We start from the raw sequence: 19,419 nt of genomic DNA on the forward strand, positions 1-19,419 counted from the left end.
ACGGTAGCCAGCTGTACCTTTTTGCCCCAAAAGTCTGTTTACCTGGGTCTTTCTGCGTTCTGGAAGCTTGTCAAAGCCCGGGCCTTTCCTGGGTCAGGGCAGCCGGCTTTCCTTGTCCACGTGTGGCTGACTGTTTTCGTGGGGGGCCCTGGCCACAGCTGGCAAGACTTCCTTTGTCCCATGCGACTCTGAGGGCCTCACAGATATTTGCAGCCCAGGTGCTGTCGGAGCCCAGCCAATGCGACCAAGACACAGCACAAGCGTCATCCTGTTCTGCCTGTCCTTGCTTGTGGAGTGGACTCGTGCCCGGGGCTCTCCTTGCTGGCTCATTGGAATCTGGCTTCGGGTCTACACTGGGCCTCTTGTTTGGTCCAGAACAGCCTGGCTCATCGGCTGGGGCTTGCCTGTGCAGGGCTGGAGCAAGCAGGTGCTAGATGGAGACAGCAGCAGACTCGGAGTGTGTATTTCTTCGTGTTGCAAGCCTGGCCTCATGGTGCCTTCTTCCTTTGGTCCTCTGCCAGGGGTAGCCCTGCACCAGGAGGAAGCTTAGAAATAACAGGTGGGACCTGGAGAGAGAGCGTTGGGGAAGCTGCGGTCACTCATCAGCCTTCTTAGAAACCGGGGGTTTCCTGCTTTCTAATTCTGGAAAGGATGTTTCAGCAGTGGCTGCATGAGATGTCTCAGATAGAAAACTGCTTATTTTTATTTCTTAGCACTGACACCATAAATAATACCTGTAACGATGGACAGTGTGGACCTAGATTAGTGCTTCTTGGGAAAGGAGAGTTTGGGTTTTGTACCGTGGTAGTGCTGAGTGAAGTGAACGGAACCATACGAGGTAAAACAGGAGACTCTGAAGGCCACTTGGGCCATCCAGGCAGAAAGCCAGGGACGGAGAGGGACAGTAGGGTTGTATTCAGTGCTCCCACCATACGCTTATAGGTGGGAAACCACTGCAGGCGGCCCATGAAGCCTCTTGGCCACATACGCCCTCCCAGTTTGGACCCCCCTTCCATGTGTCTTGGCTGCAGGTTTGAATTGATGCGCATGTGCTGGCAGTACAACCCCAAGATGAGGCCTTCCTTCCTGGAGATCATCAGCAGCATCAAAGACGAGATGGAGCCTGGCTTCCGGGAGGTCTCCTTCTACTACAGTGAGGAGAACAAGCTGCCCGAGCCGGAGGAGCTGGACCTGGAGCCAGAGAACATGGAGAGCGTCCCCCTGGACCCCTCGGCCTCCTCGTCCTCCCTGCCACTGCCCGACAGACACTCAGGACACAAGGCCGAGAACGGCCCCGGCCCTGGAGTGCTGGTGCTCCGCGCCAGCTTCGATGAGAGACAGCCTTACGCACACATGAACGGTGGCCGCAAGAACGAGCGGGCCTTGCCGCTGCCCCAGTCTTCGACCTGCTGATCCTTGGATCCTGAATCTGTGCAAACAGTAACGTGTTTGTTCAGCGGGGTGGGGGGAGAGAGAAAGTTTTAACAATCTATTCACAAGCCTCCTGTACCTCAGTGGATCTTCAGAACTGCCATTGCTGCCCGCGGGAGACAGCTTCTCTGCAGTAAACACATTTGGGATGTTCCTTTTTTCAATATGCAAGCAGCTTTTTATTCCCTACCCAAACCCTTAACTGACATGGGCCTTTAAGAACCTTAATGACAACACTTAATAGCAACAGAGCACTTGAGAACCAGTCTCCTTACTCTGTCCCTGTCCTTCCTCATCCTCTCTCTCTCTCTCCCTCCCTTTCTCTCTCTCTCTCTCACTTTTCTCTTTCTCTCTGCTTCATAATGGAAAAATAATTGCCGTAAGTCCAGCTGGGAAGCCCTTTTTTATCAGTTTGAGGAAGTGGCTGTCCCTGTGGCCCCATCCAACCCCTGTACACACCCACCCGACACCGTAGGTCATTACAAAAAAAACACGTGGAGATGGAAATTTTTACCTTTATCTTTCACCTTTCTAGGGACATGAAATTTACAAAGGGCCATTGTTCATCCAAGGCTGTTACCATTTTAACGCTGCCTAATTTTGCCAAAATCCTGAACTTTCTCCCTCACCGTCCTTGCGCTGATTCCTTGTGTCCGGAGGCATGGGTGAGCGTGGCATCTGGTTGCTCCGTTTTGAGAGACACGCTGGCGACACGCTCCGTCCGTCTGACTGCCCCTGCTGTGCTTCTCAAGGCCACATGCACACAGGTCTCATTGCTTCTGACTAGGTTATTATTTGGGGGAACTGGACACAATGGGACTCTCTCTCAGTGAAGGTGGGGAGAAGCTAAACTGGCTTTCCTGCCCTGCCTCCCCACCCCCGCCCAACCCCCAAGAATCTGGTGGCCATAGGCCCTGAAGCAGCCTGGTGGACAGGCTTTGAGTCAAGGGGCCCCATGCCTGCTTCTCTCCCAGCCCCAGCTCCCCCGCCCACCCCCAAGGACACAGATGGGAAGGGGTTTCCAGGGACTCAGCCCAACTGTTGATGCAGGTTTGCAAGGAAAGAAATTCAAACACCACAACAGCAGTAAGAAGAAAAGCAGTCAATGGATTCAAGCATTCTAAGCTTTGTTGACATTTCTCTGTTCCTAGGACTTCTTCATGGGTCTTACAGTTCTATGTTAGACCATGAAACATTTGCATACACATCGTCTTTAATGTCACTTTTATAACTTTTTTACGGTTCAGATATTCATCTATACGTCTGTACAGAAAAAAAAAAGCTGCTATTTTTTTTGTTCTTGATCTTTGTGGATTTAATCTATGAAAACCTTCAGGTCCACCCTCTCCCCTTTCTGCTCACTCCAAGAAACTTCTTATGCTTTGTACTAGAGTGCGTGACTTTCTTCCTCTTTTCCCGGTAATTGATACTTCTACGACATAATTTGCCATGAACTGTTTGATGCCTTTTTATAAATACATCCCCCCTCCCTGCTCCCACCTCCCCCTTTAGTTGTCTTCTAACCCGTAGGCTCTGTGGGCACGAGGCTGGTGAGGGCACGAGGCGGAAAGAAGGCTGGGCACCCGTCCTGAGAGGGCCGTGCTCCTCTCCCCAGCCCGCCCTCACAGCATTGGAGTCTGTTACAGTGCAAGACATGATACAAACTCAGGTCAGAAAAACAAAGGTTAAATACTTCACACGTCTTTGTTCAGTGTTTCCACTCCACCGTGGTTGAGAAGCCTCACCCTCTCTTTCCCTTGCCTTTGTTTAGGTTGTGACACACATATATATATTTTTTTAATTCTTGGGTACAACAGCAGTGTTAACTGCAGACACTAGGCATTTGGATTACTATTTTTTTTAATGGCTATTTAATCTTTCCATCCCATGAAAAACAGCTGTTGAGTCCAAGGGAGCAGCAGAGCGTGGTCCGGCAGGCCCTACTGTGGCCCTCGCCAGCACCCTCACCAGACCGACCGACCGACCTGTCTTTGGAACCAGAACATCCCAAGGGACCTCCTTTGCACTGGCAGGGAGTGGGACCCTGGGATCCAGGCTGGCCCAGGGCGGCATCCTCAGGGCTGTGCCAGCTGGAGCGCCAGGTCGGGGCAGCGCAGACGCCACGGTGGCCCAAGAGCCCCTTTGCTCCCTGCCAGGGGACCGGGGCTGTGGTGCTGGCCCTCTTTCCCTCGGCCAGGAATCCAGGTCCTCGGGGCCCAGGGGTCTTGTTTAGTTTTGTTTTGTTTTTAGCACTTCTCACCAGAGAGATGACGGCACAAGAGTTGCTTCTGGGATGGAAATGTTTAGGAGTAAGAACAAAACTGGGATATGGTGATTGCTAGTTGTGACTGAAGATTAAACACAAAAAAAAGTCTGTAGTGCTTTTTTTGCTTGTCAGCAGTTTGTCTCACTGCTTTCTCTAGCCTCTATCCCATAGTGTGTTCCCTTTTAAAAAAGAAAAAAGAAGGTATTATATGTAGGAGTTTTCTTTTAATTTATTTTGTGATGCCAGTTTCAATCACTGTAGAGAAGCCCCATTATGAATTTAAATTTCAAGGAAAGGGTGTGTGTATGTGTGTGGGGTGTGTGTGTGTATGAGTGATGGGACAGTTTTTGATTTTTTGGGTTTTTTTCCCCCCAAACATTTATCTACCTCACTCTTATTTTTTATATGTGTATATAGACAAAAGAATACATCTCACATTTCTCAGCACCTGACAATAGGCCGTTGATACTGGTAACCTCATCCACGCCACAGGCTCCACACCCAGGTGATGCAGGGAGAAGCCAGGCTGTATTCCGGGGTCAAAGCAACACTGACTCACCTCTCTGCGTATTTCAGACAGCTTGCCTTTTTCTGAGATGTCTCGTTTTGTGTTGCTTTTATTTTTATTATTATTTTTTTTCTATCTTGGTTTCCACCAAGGTGTTACATTTTTCCTCCTCTCCTAGCCAGTGGCCTTGTGAGGCCAAGGAGGGCACCAGAGCACACTTTCGGGGGGCCACCAGGCTGTCCCTGGCTGGTTGTCTTTGGAACAAACTGCTTCCATGCAGATCGAACACATTTCATCCTTAAGAGAGCAATTGTTCCTCAGGTTCTGAGGACAGGAAGGTGTCCAGGCAGCATAGTCTCTGTGAGAATCTCCTGGGTAAAGGCATATTGGGTTTGCTCCCCTTGCTGCTGCTCCTGCATCCCTGGAGGAGGCTTGCACCGAGGCAGGGCCATGCGGCCATGGCTGCTGCATTCATTCAGCACAAAGGTGCAGCTGCAGCAGCAGCTGGAGAGTAAGATCTGCCCAGCCTGTGCTCCAGAATGCAGAGGCTCCTAACCTCACAGCCAGTCCCTAATAGAACACACACAGGAGCAGAGTCTCCTCCCCCTCCAGGCTGCCCTCTCAACTACTCCCTCACCTCCTCCTCCCCTAGGGGTAGACAGAGATGTACCAAACCTTCGGGCTGGAAAGGCCAGTGGTCGGCGCCGAGCCTCCATGGTGTCTCACCCCCCGCCAGGGCTGAACCTCCGTCTGTCCCTGGTCCTGCTGCTCACAGGACAGACGGCTCGCTCCCCTCTTCCAGCAGCTGCTCTTACAGGCACTGATGATTTAGCTGGGAAATGTGGCGGGCAGCTTTCCCCAAGTGTGGATGGTTCCTTTGCAATTCCAGTACTAAGTGAATGCGCTCAGGAGCCTTTTTCCTCCTGCCAGAACAGGACCCATCTCTCCCAAGACCCCGGGGATCTTAAGGTCATTGAGAAATACTGTTTGATCAGGGTTTTCTTCTTCCACACTGTAGGTGACCCCTTGGAATAATGGCCTCTCCTCTCTTTTGCACATACCTACCGGTTTCCACAACTGGATTTCTACAGATCGATCAGCTGGTTATAAGGGTTTTGTTTAAACTGTCCAAGTTATTGATGTCATTTTGTTTTTGTCTTATGTAGGTGGCTTTTCTTTAAGTAGAAAACACTAGCAGTGTAGTGCCCATCATAACAAATGCTTCAGAAACACTTCAATAAAAGAGAAAACTTGGCTTGTGTGATGGTGCAGTCATTTTACTGGACCAACCCACCCACCTTGACTATACCAAGGCATCATCTATCCACAGTTCTAGCCTAACTTCACGCTGATTTCTCCGCCTCTTGATTTTCCTCTTTTGTGTCCAAATAATCTTAAGCTGAGTTGTGGCATTTTCCATGCAACCTCCTTCTGCCAGCAGCTCACACTGCTTGAAGTCACATGAACCACTGAGGCACATCATGGAATTGATGTGAGCATTAAGACATTCTCCCACACAGCCCTTCCCTGAGGCAGCAGGAGCTGGTGTGTACTGGAGACATTGTTGAACTTGAGCTGTGTGAGACCCAGACCACCCCAGGTCTCCTTCGTTTGACATACCGTTGGATGTCATGACGTTTGACATACCGTTGGAACGAGCTGCCTCCTCAGAAGATGGAAGACCATGTTCGTGGCCGACCGGGCCTCTCCTTCTGGCCTGTTTCTTAAGATGCGGAACCACATTTCAGTGGTAGGAAAAGTGGCTTCGTAAAATAGAAGAGCAGTCACTGTGGAACTACCAAATGACAAGATGCTCGGTGCAAATAGGGGTGCTTTGGGATAAAAGATTTATGAGCCAACTATTCTGTGGCACCAGATTCTAGGCCAGTTTGTTCCACCGAAGCCTCTCCCACAGCAGTCCACCTCTGCAGGCTGGTGACCGAATGGCTTGTAAGTGGCTCTGTGGCAAGATCACACTGAGATCAGAAGGCTAGGATGCTTGTCTAGTGTCCTTAGCTGTCACATTGGGTCCTTCCAGGGTGGCCAGACAGTGTTGGTGGCCACTTCCTTCTAAAACATAGGCACCCTCCTGGTGACAGTGACCCGCCATGGTATGCCTTGGCCCATTCCAGCAGTCCCAGTTATGCATTTAAAGTTTGGGGTTTGTTCTTTTCGTTAATGTTACTCTGTGTTGTCAGCTGTCTTTTCATTTCCTGGGCTAAGCAGCATTGGGAGATGTGGACCAGAGATCCACTCCTTAAGAACCAGTGATGAAAGACACTTTCTTCACTCTGAAGTAGCTGTTGGTACAAATGAGAACTTAAAGAGAGGATGTTATTTAGACTGAACCTCTGTTGCCAGAGATGCTGAAGATACAGACCTTGGACAGGTCAGAGGGTTTCATTTTTGGCCTTCATCTTAGATGACTGGTTGCGTCATTTGGAGAAGTGAGTGCTCCTTGATGGTGGAATGACCAGGTGGTAGGTACGGAACCATTGTCACAGGGATCCTGGCACAGAGAAGAGTTACGAGCAGCTGGGTGCAGGGCTTGGAAGAAATGTGGGCAATGTTTTGAACTTGTTGGTTTCTGAAGCTATCAGACCACATCAAGGCTCAGCAGTCATCCATGGGCATTTGGTTTCAACAAAGAAACCTAACATCCTACTCTGGAAACTGATCTCGGAGTTAAGGCGAATTGTTCAAGAACACGAACTACATCGCACTCGTCAGTTGTCAGTTCTGGGGCATGACTTTAGGGTTTTATTTTGTTTCTGCAACAACATAATCACTCATTTGTATGTCCACGTGTGTGTGTCCGCATCTTTCTGGTCAACATTGTTTTAACTAGTCACTCATTAGCATTTTCAATAGGGCTCTTAAGTCCAGTAGATTACGGGTAGTCAGTTGACGAAGATCTGGTTTACAAGAACTAATTAAATGTTTCATTGCATTTTTGTAAGAACATAGAATAATTTTATAAAATGTTTGTAGTTTATAATTGCCGAAAATAATTTAAAGACACTTTTTTTCTCTGTGTGTGCAAATGTGTTTGTGATCCATTTTTTTTTTAGGACACCTGTTTACTAGCTAGCTTTACAATATGCCAAAAAAGGATTTTTCCCTGACCCCAGCCATGGTTCACCCTCTTTTCCCCCCATGCTTTGTGCCCTAGTTTATAACAAAGGAATGATGATTTAAAAAGTAGTTCTGTATCTTCAGTATCTTGGTCTTCCAGAACCTTCTGGTTGGGAAGGGGATCATTTTTTACTGGTCATTTCCCTTTGGAGTGTAGCTACTTTAACAGATGGAAAGAACCTCATTGGCCATGGAAACAGCAGAGGTGTTGGAGCCCAGCAGTGCATGGCACCTTTCAGCATCTGGTTTGGTTGGTCTGGCTGCCGTCATTGTCACGCAGTGCCATGGACATGGGAAGACTTGACTGCACAGCCAATGGTTTTCATGATGATTACAGCATACACAGTGATCACATAAAAGATGACAGCTCTGGGGCACACAGGCCATTTGCTTACATGCCTCGTATCATGATTAATGCTTTTTGAAGGCAGAATCCCGAAGATAACATATCTCCAATACAGAAAACAATTCTTTTTAATACTACAGCATACACAAAAATTTGTTCTAAAGTTTGACTCCACTTCCTCTAACTCCAGTGGATTGTTGGCCATGTCTCCCAACTCCACAGTATCTCTGTTGTGGGAAACACCTGGGTTTTTGCACTACATGGGAGAAAGACCCGGAAACTATTTGGGTTGTTTTCAACTTTTCATTTGGATGTTTGGCGTTGCACACACACATCCACAGGTGGAAGAGACGCCTGGCGAAAACACCTGTCTGCTTTCTAAGCCAGTGAGGTTGAGGTGAGAGGTTTGCCAGAGTTTGTCTACCTCTGGGTATCCCTTTATCTGGGATAAAAAAATCAAACCAGAAGGCGGGATGGAATGGATGCACCGCAAATAATGCATTTTCTGAGTTTTCTTGTTTAAAAAAAGTTTTTTTAAAAAAGTAAAAAAAAAAAAAAGGTAATAACATGGCCAATTTGTTACATAAAATGACTTTCTGTGTATAAATTATTCCTAAAAAAAACCTGTTTATATAAAAAATCAGTAGATGAAAAAAATTTCAAAATGTTTTTGTATATTCTGTTGTAAGAATTTATTCCTGTTATTCCGATATACTCTGGATTCTTTACATTATGGAAAAAAGAAACTGTCTATTTTGAATGGCTGAAGCTAAGGCAACGTTAGTTTCTCTTACTCTGCTTTTTTCTAGTAAAGTACTACATGGTTTAAGTTAAATAAAAGAATTCTGTATGCATTTCTATCTCTGGTTTTGTTTTGTCCCTCCTGGAAGCATCACCACACTTTGGTGGCAGGGAAGCTGAGCTACGTGGGGCACGTGTGTTCACGCATGTTGCCTGGAAGCATTCTCCACAAAAGCATTGCCTCTTCTCTGACAGCTGAGCTTTCTCAGCATGCAAATTGCTAGTGAAGACGACAGGGAAGCTATTCCATTTCTCACTCCATTAAATCAACTGGAAAGAAATTTGAATGCATAAATTATGGAAATCTGTACTGCAGTTCTGACTGATTTGTGGACTTTTTTCCTATACCTTCCACTAACAACAGTCAGGCCAAGGCAAGTCTGATCTGCATGACTCCAGGGCAGAGGACTTCAGTTCTTCACATTTCCCGTGTGCTTTTTGGTCTTTCACAGCTGACATGCCCGCCTCGGGGGATGCTGGTGAGAACCCAGTGGGCCACACACAGGATGCGGCTCACTGGAGGAGCTCCAAAGTCTTAGTTACTTTCTAGCTGCTGCTTAGTGATCTCTGTCTGCCCCAGGGACACTACAATGTAAATATTATTTTTGTCAGGGGAAATGGCTATGTATGGCAAGGTGCGAATGTTCTAGAATCAGACTAAGGATTCATAGACACATCAGGAGGAGAAGCTGGTCATTTCCCTCAACTTTATCATGGGAAAATAGCAAAATCAGGCCAGTAGAAGAAGAGCTGCCTAGCTATGTGTAGGTAGGAGAAGTAAACCAAAGACCATGGTTACTTCAGACCTGTTGAGCCTCAGAAGTGTTTGCACCTAAAAGCAAAAGGCCTTTCTGAAAGGGGACTCTCTGCTGGGCTCGGTGGCTCACGCGTGTAATCCCAGCACTTTGGGAGGCCGAGACAGGTGGATAACATGAGCTCAGGAGTTCGAGACCAGCCTGGCTAACATGGTGAAACCCCATCTCTACTAAAAATACAAAAAAGTAGCAGGACATGGTGGCAGCTGCCTGTAATCCCAGCTACTTGGGAGGCTAAGGCAGGAGAATCACTTGAACTCGGGAGGCGGAGGTTGCAGTGAGCCAAGATCGTGCCACTGTACTCCAGCCTGGGTGACATAGTGAGACGCCGTCTCAAAAAAAAGAGGGTACTCTCAAACTTTGCATTGCTTCAGGGTTACTGCTCACTGCTGTCACCGAGTGCCTGGCACTCAGGGGATCTTCATTAGGTGACTGATGACAAGGAGGTCTCAATTCTGAGGCTGGAAAGCCTAACAGGGCCTCCCTCTTTCCTGGGCAGGTTGGTGCTGCACTTGCAGGTTGCCACAGTGCGGTCTGCACTTGGCCTGCCCAGCCAGAAGGAGCAGCAATGTCTAAGGATGAAGGTGCTGGGTCTTTAGAAGCATTAGAACTTTTCCCCCTGTGCCATTTCTTAAGACTGCAAGCCCTCAAGAGCTGGTTCTTCACTTACCCTCCCCAAGTCCAGGTGGGCGGTTTTTGTAGTGTTCTAATGTTACTAAAAGACCTTCACATGCATTCTCTCACCAGGTGTTCACAATCACCCTGCAAAGAAAGGATTTTAATTACTCTTACAGATGAGCAAACATACAAGCATGCTCAAGACCCCCCTTCCCACCTCCCCGCCAACTATTAAATAATGACCAACCCAGGACTCCGCCTTTTCTGCTGTGGTTCTCAAACTGACTTCAGCACTGCCAGAACTAAGCAGGCTCTGTGCATACTGACAAGGGATGCTGGGCGAAGTACACAGCCCAGGATGTGAATGAGCCTTCTGGGGTTCTCCCTGGAGAACTTCAGAGGCCACAGTGGGGGAAATGATGGGGAAGTTCATGAAGAGGGAGCTCTGGGCCTCCCAAATGGATAATATCTAAAAATTTTAAAAATGTTATTGCATGTTGCCAAGGAATCTGAAATATAACACTGGAGCCCAGTCCTGGGGGCCCCTTGCTTGACAGTGTCCTGGGACAGAATTGCCCATAGCACAAGCAGATCTCCACATTACCAACCAGGCAGCCAGACCTGTCCACGCCACCCAGCACCACCTCTCCCATCCCCCAACATGCGGGCTTTGATCGGTTTTCTAGCAAATGATCCAGGTATACTTGCAAAGGGAGTCCTCTAAAGGCCACTCCAAATGCAAAAAGTGTGCTGGCGGCCTTGACTGGTTCCTTTGGTTTTTCGTCTTCTTGGGTTTTTCTTGTTTGTTTGTGGGTGGGTGGGTGGGTGTGTGTGTGTGTGTGTGTGTTTTTGAGATGGAGTTTTGCTCTTGTTGACCAGGCTGGAGTGCAATAGTGCAATCTCGGCTCACTGCAACCTCTGCCTCCTGGGTTCAAGCGATTCCCCTGCCTCAGCCTCCCGAGTAGCTGGGATTATAGACACCCACCACCACACCCGGCTAATTTTTTTTGTAATTTTAGTAGAGACTGGGTTTCACATGTTGGTCAGGCTGGTCTCGAACTCCTGACCTCAAGTGATCCGCCCACCTCGGCCTCCCAAAGTGCTGGGATTATAGGTGTGAGCCACCGTGCCTGGCCTGGTTCCTTCGTTAGGAAGCTGCAAATGCTTTTCTTAGTAGTGAATGAATCTGAACACTAAATGATGAATTTTTTAAATTTAGTCAAGTGAAAAATGGTAGCTGTAATCACACCAACAAGAAATTTCCCAGAGCTTAGCTATCTTCGCTCACTTCCTCCAAAAAAAAAAAAAAAGCAATGTTACCAATAGGACTCCCAACGGAAATCTGCCCCTAGAAAACACTGAACAGGTAGATTCTTGCTGGGAGAAGCCTGGCACAAGACCCAGCGCTGTGTCATAAAAGCAAAACAAAAGATAAAACAGAAAGGAGATTCTGTTTTTAAAAAGGGATGACACCGTGGAGAGAAGCTAAGCCCAGCTATTAACCTGTGCTTTAGGACCAAACACTACCAGTATGACTATAAAATGGTGCAGCTGCTGTGCAAAACAAAATGGCAGTTCCTTAAAAAATTAAACACAGAATTAGCATTGAATCCAGGCATTCACCTCTGGATGTTTACCTGAAAGCAAGGACTTGGACACATATTTGCACACCAGTGTTTGTAGCAGCATGATTTGCAACAACCAAAAGGGGCAAGTAACATAAGCGTTCATCTAAAGATGAATGGATAAACAAAATGTGGTCGATACCTACACTGGAATATTATTCAGCCTTCAAAAGAATGAAATCCTGTCCCATGCTACAACATGGACGAACCTGGAGGACATGAGGCTGAAATAAGCCAGATGCAAAAGGACCAGTGCTGCATGACTCCCTCATGTGAGCTACCTAGAGTCAGATTCATAGGGATGGAGGGTGAAATGGTGGGCGCCAGGGGGCTGGGAAGAAGAAGGAATAGGGAGTTAACAGGTACAGAGTTTTGGTTTGGGATGAGGAGAAAGTTCTGGAGATGGATGGTGGTAACGGTTGTGCAACAAGTAAATGTACTGTATACTACTGAACTGTAAGCTTGAAAATTATTAAAATGAGTAAGTAATAAAAGGGGCAAACACAGAGACAGAGAAATCATACAGTAGAGCCTCAGTGGCTTCAAGGCTACCCAGGACCTGGACACACAAGCTCTAAGGCAAGGAATGGGGCCCCTGGAGCAGTGGCTGTCTCTATGCTTCTGTAAGCCTCTCCAAAACAGGTTTGTGGTCCCCGTAGTCTGGGCAGGATCACATAGACCCACTGTGTAGATTTTTACAAGAAAACAGATGACTCGGATTTCATTTTATTGTCATGAAAACCGTAACTGAAGCTAGTTCATCCCGTGAAATGTCCACCTTTCAGAGTGTTCTTTCTCCCGACAATAAAATAGCCCAACAAAATCACAAAAAGTTTTTCCCCCTCTTTGTCTTACAAGCAATTTTTGAAAAAGTTTCTCAATGCACAGCTGAATGCTACACACAGGATTGAAACATTTAATCTTCTCTAAAGGAGCAATGCCCCGGTCAGTTCCCTTTGGCTGGTAGCACCATGGTTGAGTTTTCTTCGAACCGGGCTTTGCACTCGGGCTTTCCCACACTCTTCCAGCATTTCCTGGATGATGACTTGCAAGGCTCTTCCCAGCAGGCTGGCTGGGAGCCCACGCGATAGTGGAGGGACATGAATGAGTGCCGCGCAGCCCTTTCCATGATGCAGAGAGAGGTAATAGGTATAATCACAGACGTATCTGCAACCACAGGAAATGCCACATTAATTCTTGAACCAGCCTCTAACCTCAGTGAAACATAAGCAGAAGGGGCAATGCAACACCCACAAAGCCTGAGGAGGGAGGACTGACACCCAAGGGAGACTTAAGTTGTGTTGTTTCACCTCAGAAAGAACACCGTGCTGGGGATGAGGTGGGGAGAGCTGGCTCTTGGCCTCATGATCTCATGACCAGCAAGTGACCAAGACAGAAAGGGTTTAGATATTCCACAAACCAGTCCATACCACCGGCATCCCAGTGAATCCCTGTCATTCATGCCTTCCTGAGTCACTTACTCATTCATTCCTTGGGGAAAGGGGAAACTACCTACTGGGGATCAGAGCTTGGAGAAACAAAGGTAAATCAATCTTTATCTGGGGCTACATCAACATAGTTAACTCACAACTTCGGTCACCCCAAAAATCAAAATTAGAAAACATTCACGAAATGTTAGTGGCTCTTGAAGTCTGCCTTCCCATCTCTTCTCCTAGATCCACACACCAAAGACCATGTTTCCACAGGGAGGTCTCACAAACGAGCCCCCAGGCAAGGTGTTAGCAACTGTGCTGACCTGCACGCAACAAAGAGGGGCGATCTGGGGGCAGCGCCGCCTGGCCAAGTGGCCGGCTGGATGGTACAGGATGGCTTCTTGGAGGCTGGGGGGATGCCGAAGGCCATTGCTTCTCTCCTACCTGCTCAGGGGCCTAACAAACACCCACAGAGCATACCTGCCTGCATCTCGAGAAAATAGCACCTCGACATCCTCCACAGCTACGTGCTTGCAGACTGCCTTCATGCAGACCCCTGACTCCAACATGTCTGGGCCGCCAGGTAGGCACACGCCGCCCTCTGGCCGGAAGCCCCGGATGTCGGTGTCCCGGTAGCCTTGGTTCTTGCCAGACTGTTCCAGAATGATCGCCTTGGCGCAGGTGTCCATGCCCACATGCACGACGAGCTATGTGAACAGGCAACAGCAGAGAGACCCCAGGAAAATGAGGCCCACGCTGCTCACCAAATGTGCAGGAGGGCCACTCCTTTAGCGAGCCCGGCTCCGTGCCAAACGTCTCAAACCCCAAATCCACTGGGAAACCCCAGGATCCCCCACTAGTGTCTCCTAATTAATATGGCTGGAAAGAAAAATAGCTGGATTCTTTTGGCTGAATAAAAACTCGTGCTGCATTTACATTTAAATACTTTTTACTTCAAATTATTCTTACAGGGCAATGTATTCTCTTTTTGTAGGCGGAGGGTTGGAGGGAGGAGAGGCAAGCTGGTTAAGTGGTGAGGCAGAGGCTTCGTGTTTTGGTGGAAACCTGCATCATTTTATTTTATTTTATGTATGTATTTATTTTTATTTTTGTGAGACAGAGTCTGGCTCTATAACCCAGGGTGGAGTGCAATGGCACCATCTCAGCTCATTGCAACCTCCGCCTCCTGGGTTCAAGTGATTCTCCTGCCTCAGCCTCCGGAGTAGCTGGGACTACAGGTGCACCACCACGCCCAGCTAATTTTTGTATTTGTAGTAGAGACAGGGTTTCACTATCTTGGCCAGGCTGGTCTCAAACTCCTGACCTCAAGTGATCCGCCCGCCTCGGCCTCCCAAAGTGTTGGAATTACAGGCGTGAGTCACCGTGCCCACCTCCTGCATCTTTTTTAAAAATGAAACTTAATAAAGGAAGTTAGTAGCAGTCCAATGAAATCTTAGAATTTATTAAAGCTGATTATTTTTCCTTTTAGAAAAATAGCTGCCCAAGTATTTTATCAAAACATCTGGGGCACTGTCTGAATGGCTTGATAGTGTATTTTTTTGTTTGTTTGTTTGTTTGTTTGAGATGGAGTCTTGCTCTGTCGCCCAGGCTGGAGTGCAGTGGCACTATCTTGGCTCACTGCAAGCTCCACCTCCCAGGTTCACGCCATTCTCCTGCCTCAGCCTCCCGAGTAGCTGGGACTACAGGCACCCACCACCATGCCCAGCTAATTTTTTTTGTATTTTTAGTAGAGACGGGGTTTCACCATGTTAGCCAGGATGCTCTCGATCTCCTGACCTTGTGATCCACCTGCCTCAGCCTCCCAAAGTGCTGGGATTACAGGCGAAAGCCACCGTGCCCAGCCTTGATAGTGTATGTTTTATTAACCTCATCATCTGGTCCTTGTTTGGGGAATTTTTTTTGGGGGGGGTGAGGGTATACCTGTTTTATATACAGTAATTATGTCCAGATAAAATGGGCTGGGTGCTATGAAGATGGGCCTCCCCCAGGTTGGCCACCCTCCCAGTCGTTCCCTGGGCACAGAGGTCCTTGCCTCATGCCCCCCTTCAAACCTACCTGCCCCTCATGGGTATGGATGGGGCCCAACCCAAGGGCCTCTCCCTTAGGTGGAAACTATTTTTGAGTCCTGGCTGGGAATAATACTTCCATTTCTTTTCCTCCTCCTTTCTCTCCAGATTTTCTATTAAGACCTACTCCATATTTTGGCTTAAACTTTTACAAACAGACCCAGAACCTTACACAATCAGCTGGGACCTTGCAGGACTGGTGGGGCCTGGGGACGGGGTGCCCCTCAACCATCAACCCTAGAACCAGGGCCCAGGGGTCTCAGGCTCCAGCTCCACCACATCGCCAGCCCCATGCCCCGCTGCCTCCCGCCATCATTTACTTGTGGCTGATGATCTTCCCAGATTCCGGTGACCCTCCGCTTAGCCTCCCTGTAGTCTACAGGCAGCTCCAGAGTCCGCAGCTGCACCACTGTGTCATTCCCCAGGCCCAGCTTGGAGAGCTCCTGCGGAAAGCGGCAGGTGGACTTGCCTCAGTTAATGGTGGGGGGGCACCAGGCGTCCCTGAAAACCCAATCCTTGGGGTCTACTTCTGGGGTCTCCCGTGGCCTGGACTTTGCCCTCAAGGAGCTCACAAAGTGGCAAGGAGCCAAGAAGAGAGTCACAGTTCCCACCCAAGAGGCAAATGCACACAGCAGCACCTATCTAGGAGGGAACACAAGAGAGGCACGTCTGACAGCCATGTTTGCCAAGGGGATGCAGGTGAGGTCTGTGGACAGGCGGGAGTGAGCCAGATGGAGACGCTGGGGAAGAGTATGCCAGGCGGAGGAAGCTGCAAGGGCAGAAGACATCAGCAGAACCTGAGGCCTGGCCGGGAACAGTGGCTCACGCCTGTAATCCCAGCACTTTGGGAGGCCAAGGCAGGCGGATCATGAGGTCAAGAGATCGAGACCATCCTGGCCAACATGGTGAAACCCCATCTCTACTAAAAATGCAAAAATTAGCTGGGCTTGGTGGCGCGTGCCTGTAGTCCCAGCTACTCAGGAGGGTGAGGCAGGAGAATCGCTTGAACCCAGGAGGCAGAGGTTGCAGTGAACTGATACCGTGCCACTGCACTCCAGCCTGGCGACAGAGCGAGACTCCATCTCAAAAAAAAAAAAGGTGGCCGGGCGCAGTGGCTCACGCCTGTAATCCCAGCCGAGACGAGAGGATCACGAGGTCAGGAGATCGAGACCATCCTGGCTAACACGGTGAAACCCGTCTTTACCAAAAACACAAAAAATTAGTCGGGTGCAGTGGCGGGCGCCTGTAGTCCCAGCAACTCGGGAGGCTGAGGCAGGAGAATGGCGTGAACCCGGGAGGCGGAGCTTGCAGTGAGCCGAGATGGCGCCACTGCACTCCAGCCTGGGTGACAGAGCAAGACTCCGTCTCAAAAAAAAAAAAAAAAAAAAAAAAAAAGAACCTGAGGCCTTTGGGGAACTTGGCGTGACCTGGTGTTCCTGGCAAGGCTGAAGGCTTCTTCCGTGTGTCTTGCGTGCCTCAGGACAGGACATTTTGCACCCCTGGACTCTAACAGCATCCGCAGATATTTTGACAAGGAACCCACCACCTCCACCCACCTCCAGTGCCAGGGAGTACTGCACACCAGGGAAGGCTGGGAACAGACACCGGGGCAGTCTGTGGAAGCCAGACTGAGAGCTTAGCTCAGTGTGAACTTTATTCTTAGGACAACTGGGAGCCATGGAAATGTACTCAAGAAGCTAATGAGCCAGAGCTGCTTCCTAAGGGGATAGAGGAGAAGGCAGAGCTGGCTGGGGATATCATGCCGGTGACTGGGGTCCTGCCAAGTTTGAAGTGCCCAAGGAGGCTGGCCTCTTGGCTGTTGTGTGTCTAGAGCTCACAGACAGGCTTCTGGGAGGACACTGCCATGTCTGGGCAGCAAAACCTATAGGTTAGGTGAGACGCAGAGAGAGAGACAGAGAGAGAGAGAGAGATTCAGAGAGAGAGACGGAACGGGGAGGAGGTGAGGGGCTGTGGAGCCCCATTTGGCAAGGAAGAAAAGAAGCAGCGCAAGAGCTTAGAGCTGTGCGTTTCACTCTTGGTAAAAGTCACATCAGGAACGTAACACCATCTCCAAAAGGCCCAGCCCTTTCCCAGCACCAGGAGCTATGCTTATCATCAAGATGGTTTTCAATTTACGCCTCTGTTTTTCCTGACTACTTTCCTGGCATTTCAGGGCACTCGGGAGAATGCTTTCTCGGACAGATAATGGCCAAGCCAGTCTGTCTGGCCTGTCCCAAGATCCCAGATAGGAAGTTCCAGGCCCCTGCCTAGGCCTCAGAGGAGTCACGTCTACCCGGATGCTGCAGAGCCAGGTGGGGACGACATGCCCAGATGAGGCTTTGCCTGGGCTGCCTCATCCAGGAGTGGGGTGGCCAATTTCTGGCATCTTGGGTCTGTCCTTGATCAGCTCAGCCTCCCTGCGGGGCTCTGCTCCACCCTCCAGACACCTGCTCAGTTCCCTCCCCAGCTCAAGCTTTGTTCTCTTCCAAAAATCAATGCCAAGACCAGCATCCCCACTGGGGCCCTGGCGGGGAGATCACTGGCCTGACTGTGATGGTGGGAGGCAAGAAGGAGGGCCGGGTAAGCACAGGGCAGTGGGCTGTGGGGCCCAGGAGGAAGGGGCTGCAATTCCAAGTGGACCTCTCCAGGCCCAGACAGACCAAAGGGGCTCCAGGCAACCCTGCATTCTAGGTCTTGTGCCGCCATCCATCTTGGGCCTTCTGTCCTGAGGGTACCTGTGAGGCTGGGCATGGAGGGGGCACACTTCAAGGAGTGGGGACAGGAAGCCATCACGCTGGGGTCCCCTTCAGCTCTGCCAGAGGATCGCTTGAACCCAAGAGGCAGAGGTTGCAGCGAGCCAAGATCCCGCTGTTGCCCTCCAGCCTGGGCAACAGGGCAAGGCTCCATCTCAAAAAAAAAAAAAAAAAAAAAAAAAAAAAAAAAAAACAAGAAAGAAAAGAAAAGAAAGTGATATTTATTAGAATCTGATGAGCCCGGGGCCGGTCGGAAGCAGAGAGAACACTCTGCACAAGCAGACTGCGGGCCGCGGGCTGCAGCCACTCTTTCTGCCAAGAAGGGCTGGTTGTTTTAGCAAAGGGCATGTCGGTTCCATGCAGACCTAGGAGAGCCAGGGCTTTGTGTTTTCTGAACTGGCACACTTTCTCGGCTAGAATTTCAGAGTGTTTTGTGCTAACACAGGGAGGACAGAGCCGGTGAAACCACTGTCCGCAGAGTGAAATCCAGGGCAATGCTGAAGCTGCAGGAATGAGCCGGCTCAGCAGGGCGCTGTGTGCCCAGCCCACAGTCCCTCGAAAAGGCGTGAACCTCCCCACCTACAAAGGTCCCGAGGAAGCAGAGAGCCCTGCCTTTGGCCTCTTTCTCTCACTTCTTCTGAATTCCACGTCTCCCGAAATCCAGTTGCCAGGAACACATGGCAGTTTAACAAAGGGAACTGAAGGAAGGAAAAAGACACCAGTTGCTCTCTGAATTTGTTCAAATCCATTGAGGCTGTGGCACCAGCTGGTGTTGAAAAACAGTTGCTGTTTTTCCAAGATCTGAGTCTTCTCTTATCAAATATGAGTTCGGGACTAGCACCAGAATGCATGAATGCATTCATTTATTGAATCGTTCCAGAAAACTCCCTGAGAGCCTGAAATGCAGCCTCAGCTCATGGATCCATGATGGAGGCTCGTGATCTTGGAGATATGTGAACTAGAAGCGGGCAGGGCTGGGCTACAGAAGCTGAGGGTGAGGACTCAGGGTGAGAGAGAAGGAGACCAAGCCCCCCTGCTTCCCCTCACTGCTGTGAGAGTTTGGGCAACTCATTGTAGTTTTCTGAGCCTCAGTTTCCCTATCTGTGTATCACAGTAATAACCGGACTTTGACAAAGGTAAGCGAGGCCATGCAGGTGAAGGGCTGCATGAGGGGAAGGCTCTGTGACCAGGGCTTGGAGGATCAGTAGGAGTCTTCCAGCAAAATAACTTTTTTTGTTGTTGTTGTTGAGACAAAGCCTTGCTCTATCACCCAGGCTGAAGTACAGTGGCACCATCTCGGCTCACTGCAGCCTCTGCCTCCCGGGTTCAAGTGATTTTCATGTCTCAGCCTCCTGAGTAGCTGGGATTACAGGTGCCCACCACCACACCCAGCTAATTTTTGTATTTTTAGTAGAGATAGGGTTTCACCATGTTAGCTAGGCTGGTCTCAGACTCTTGATCTCAAGTGATCCTCCAGCCTTGGCCTCCCAAAGTGCTAGGATTATAGGCATGAGCCACCGTGCCCGGCCCCAGCAAAATAACTATCTACAGAGCAAGAACAGTGAGGCTTGAAAGTATGTGCGAAGACCTTCCTTCCTTTT

The 19,419-nt window shown here is 49.3% G+C and overlaps 2 protein-coding genes across 9 annotated transcripts in view; one reads left to right on the forward strand and one right to left on the reverse strand.

The window, feature by feature from the left end:
• The window catches only part of IGF1R (insulin like growth factor 1 receptor), a 319,076-nt gene extending 310,536 nt beyond the window's left edge, over window positions 1-8,540 (forward strand). For all 5 annotated transcript variants that reach the window (XM_005560575.5, XM_005560576.5, XM_073996803.1 and 2 more), the window contains one exon: window positions 1,032-8,540. In XM_005560575.5, the coding sequence (XP_005560632.1) occupies window positions 1,032-1,413 (382 nt within the window). In that variant the 3' untranslated portion in view covers window positions 1,414-8,540. The remainder of the gene's footprint in view (window positions 1-1,031) is intronic.
• A 3,715-nt stretch (window positions 8,541-12,255) lies between these two features.
• The window catches only part of PGPEP1L (pyroglutamyl-peptidase I like), a 49,712-nt gene continuing 42,548 nt past the window's right edge, over window positions 12,256-19,419 (reverse strand). For 2 of the 4 annotated variants that reach the window (XM_065548504.1, XM_015453440.3), the window contains 3 exons: window positions 15,386-15,508; window positions 13,459-13,685; window positions 12,256-12,712 (listed from right to left, as the gene is read on the reverse strand). In XM_065548504.1, the coding sequence (XP_065404576.1) occupies window positions 12,472-12,712; window positions 13,459-13,667 (450 nt within the window). In that variant the 5' untranslated portion in view covers window positions 13,668-13,685; window positions 15,386-15,508 and the 3' untranslated portion in view covers window positions 12,256-12,471. The remainder of the gene's footprint in view (window positions 12,713-13,458; window positions 13,686-15,385; window positions 15,509-19,419) is intronic. The other 2 variants (XM_073996806.1, XR_010588313.1) reach the window with 2 other exon arrangements.

This window comes from Macaca fascicularis, chromosome 7 (genome assembly GCF_037993035.2).
Source record: "Macaca fascicularis isolate 582-1 chromosome 7, T2T-MFA8v1.1".
Lineage (NCBI taxonomy): Eukaryota > Metazoa > Chordata > Mammalia > Primates > Cercopithecidae > Macaca > Macaca fascicularis.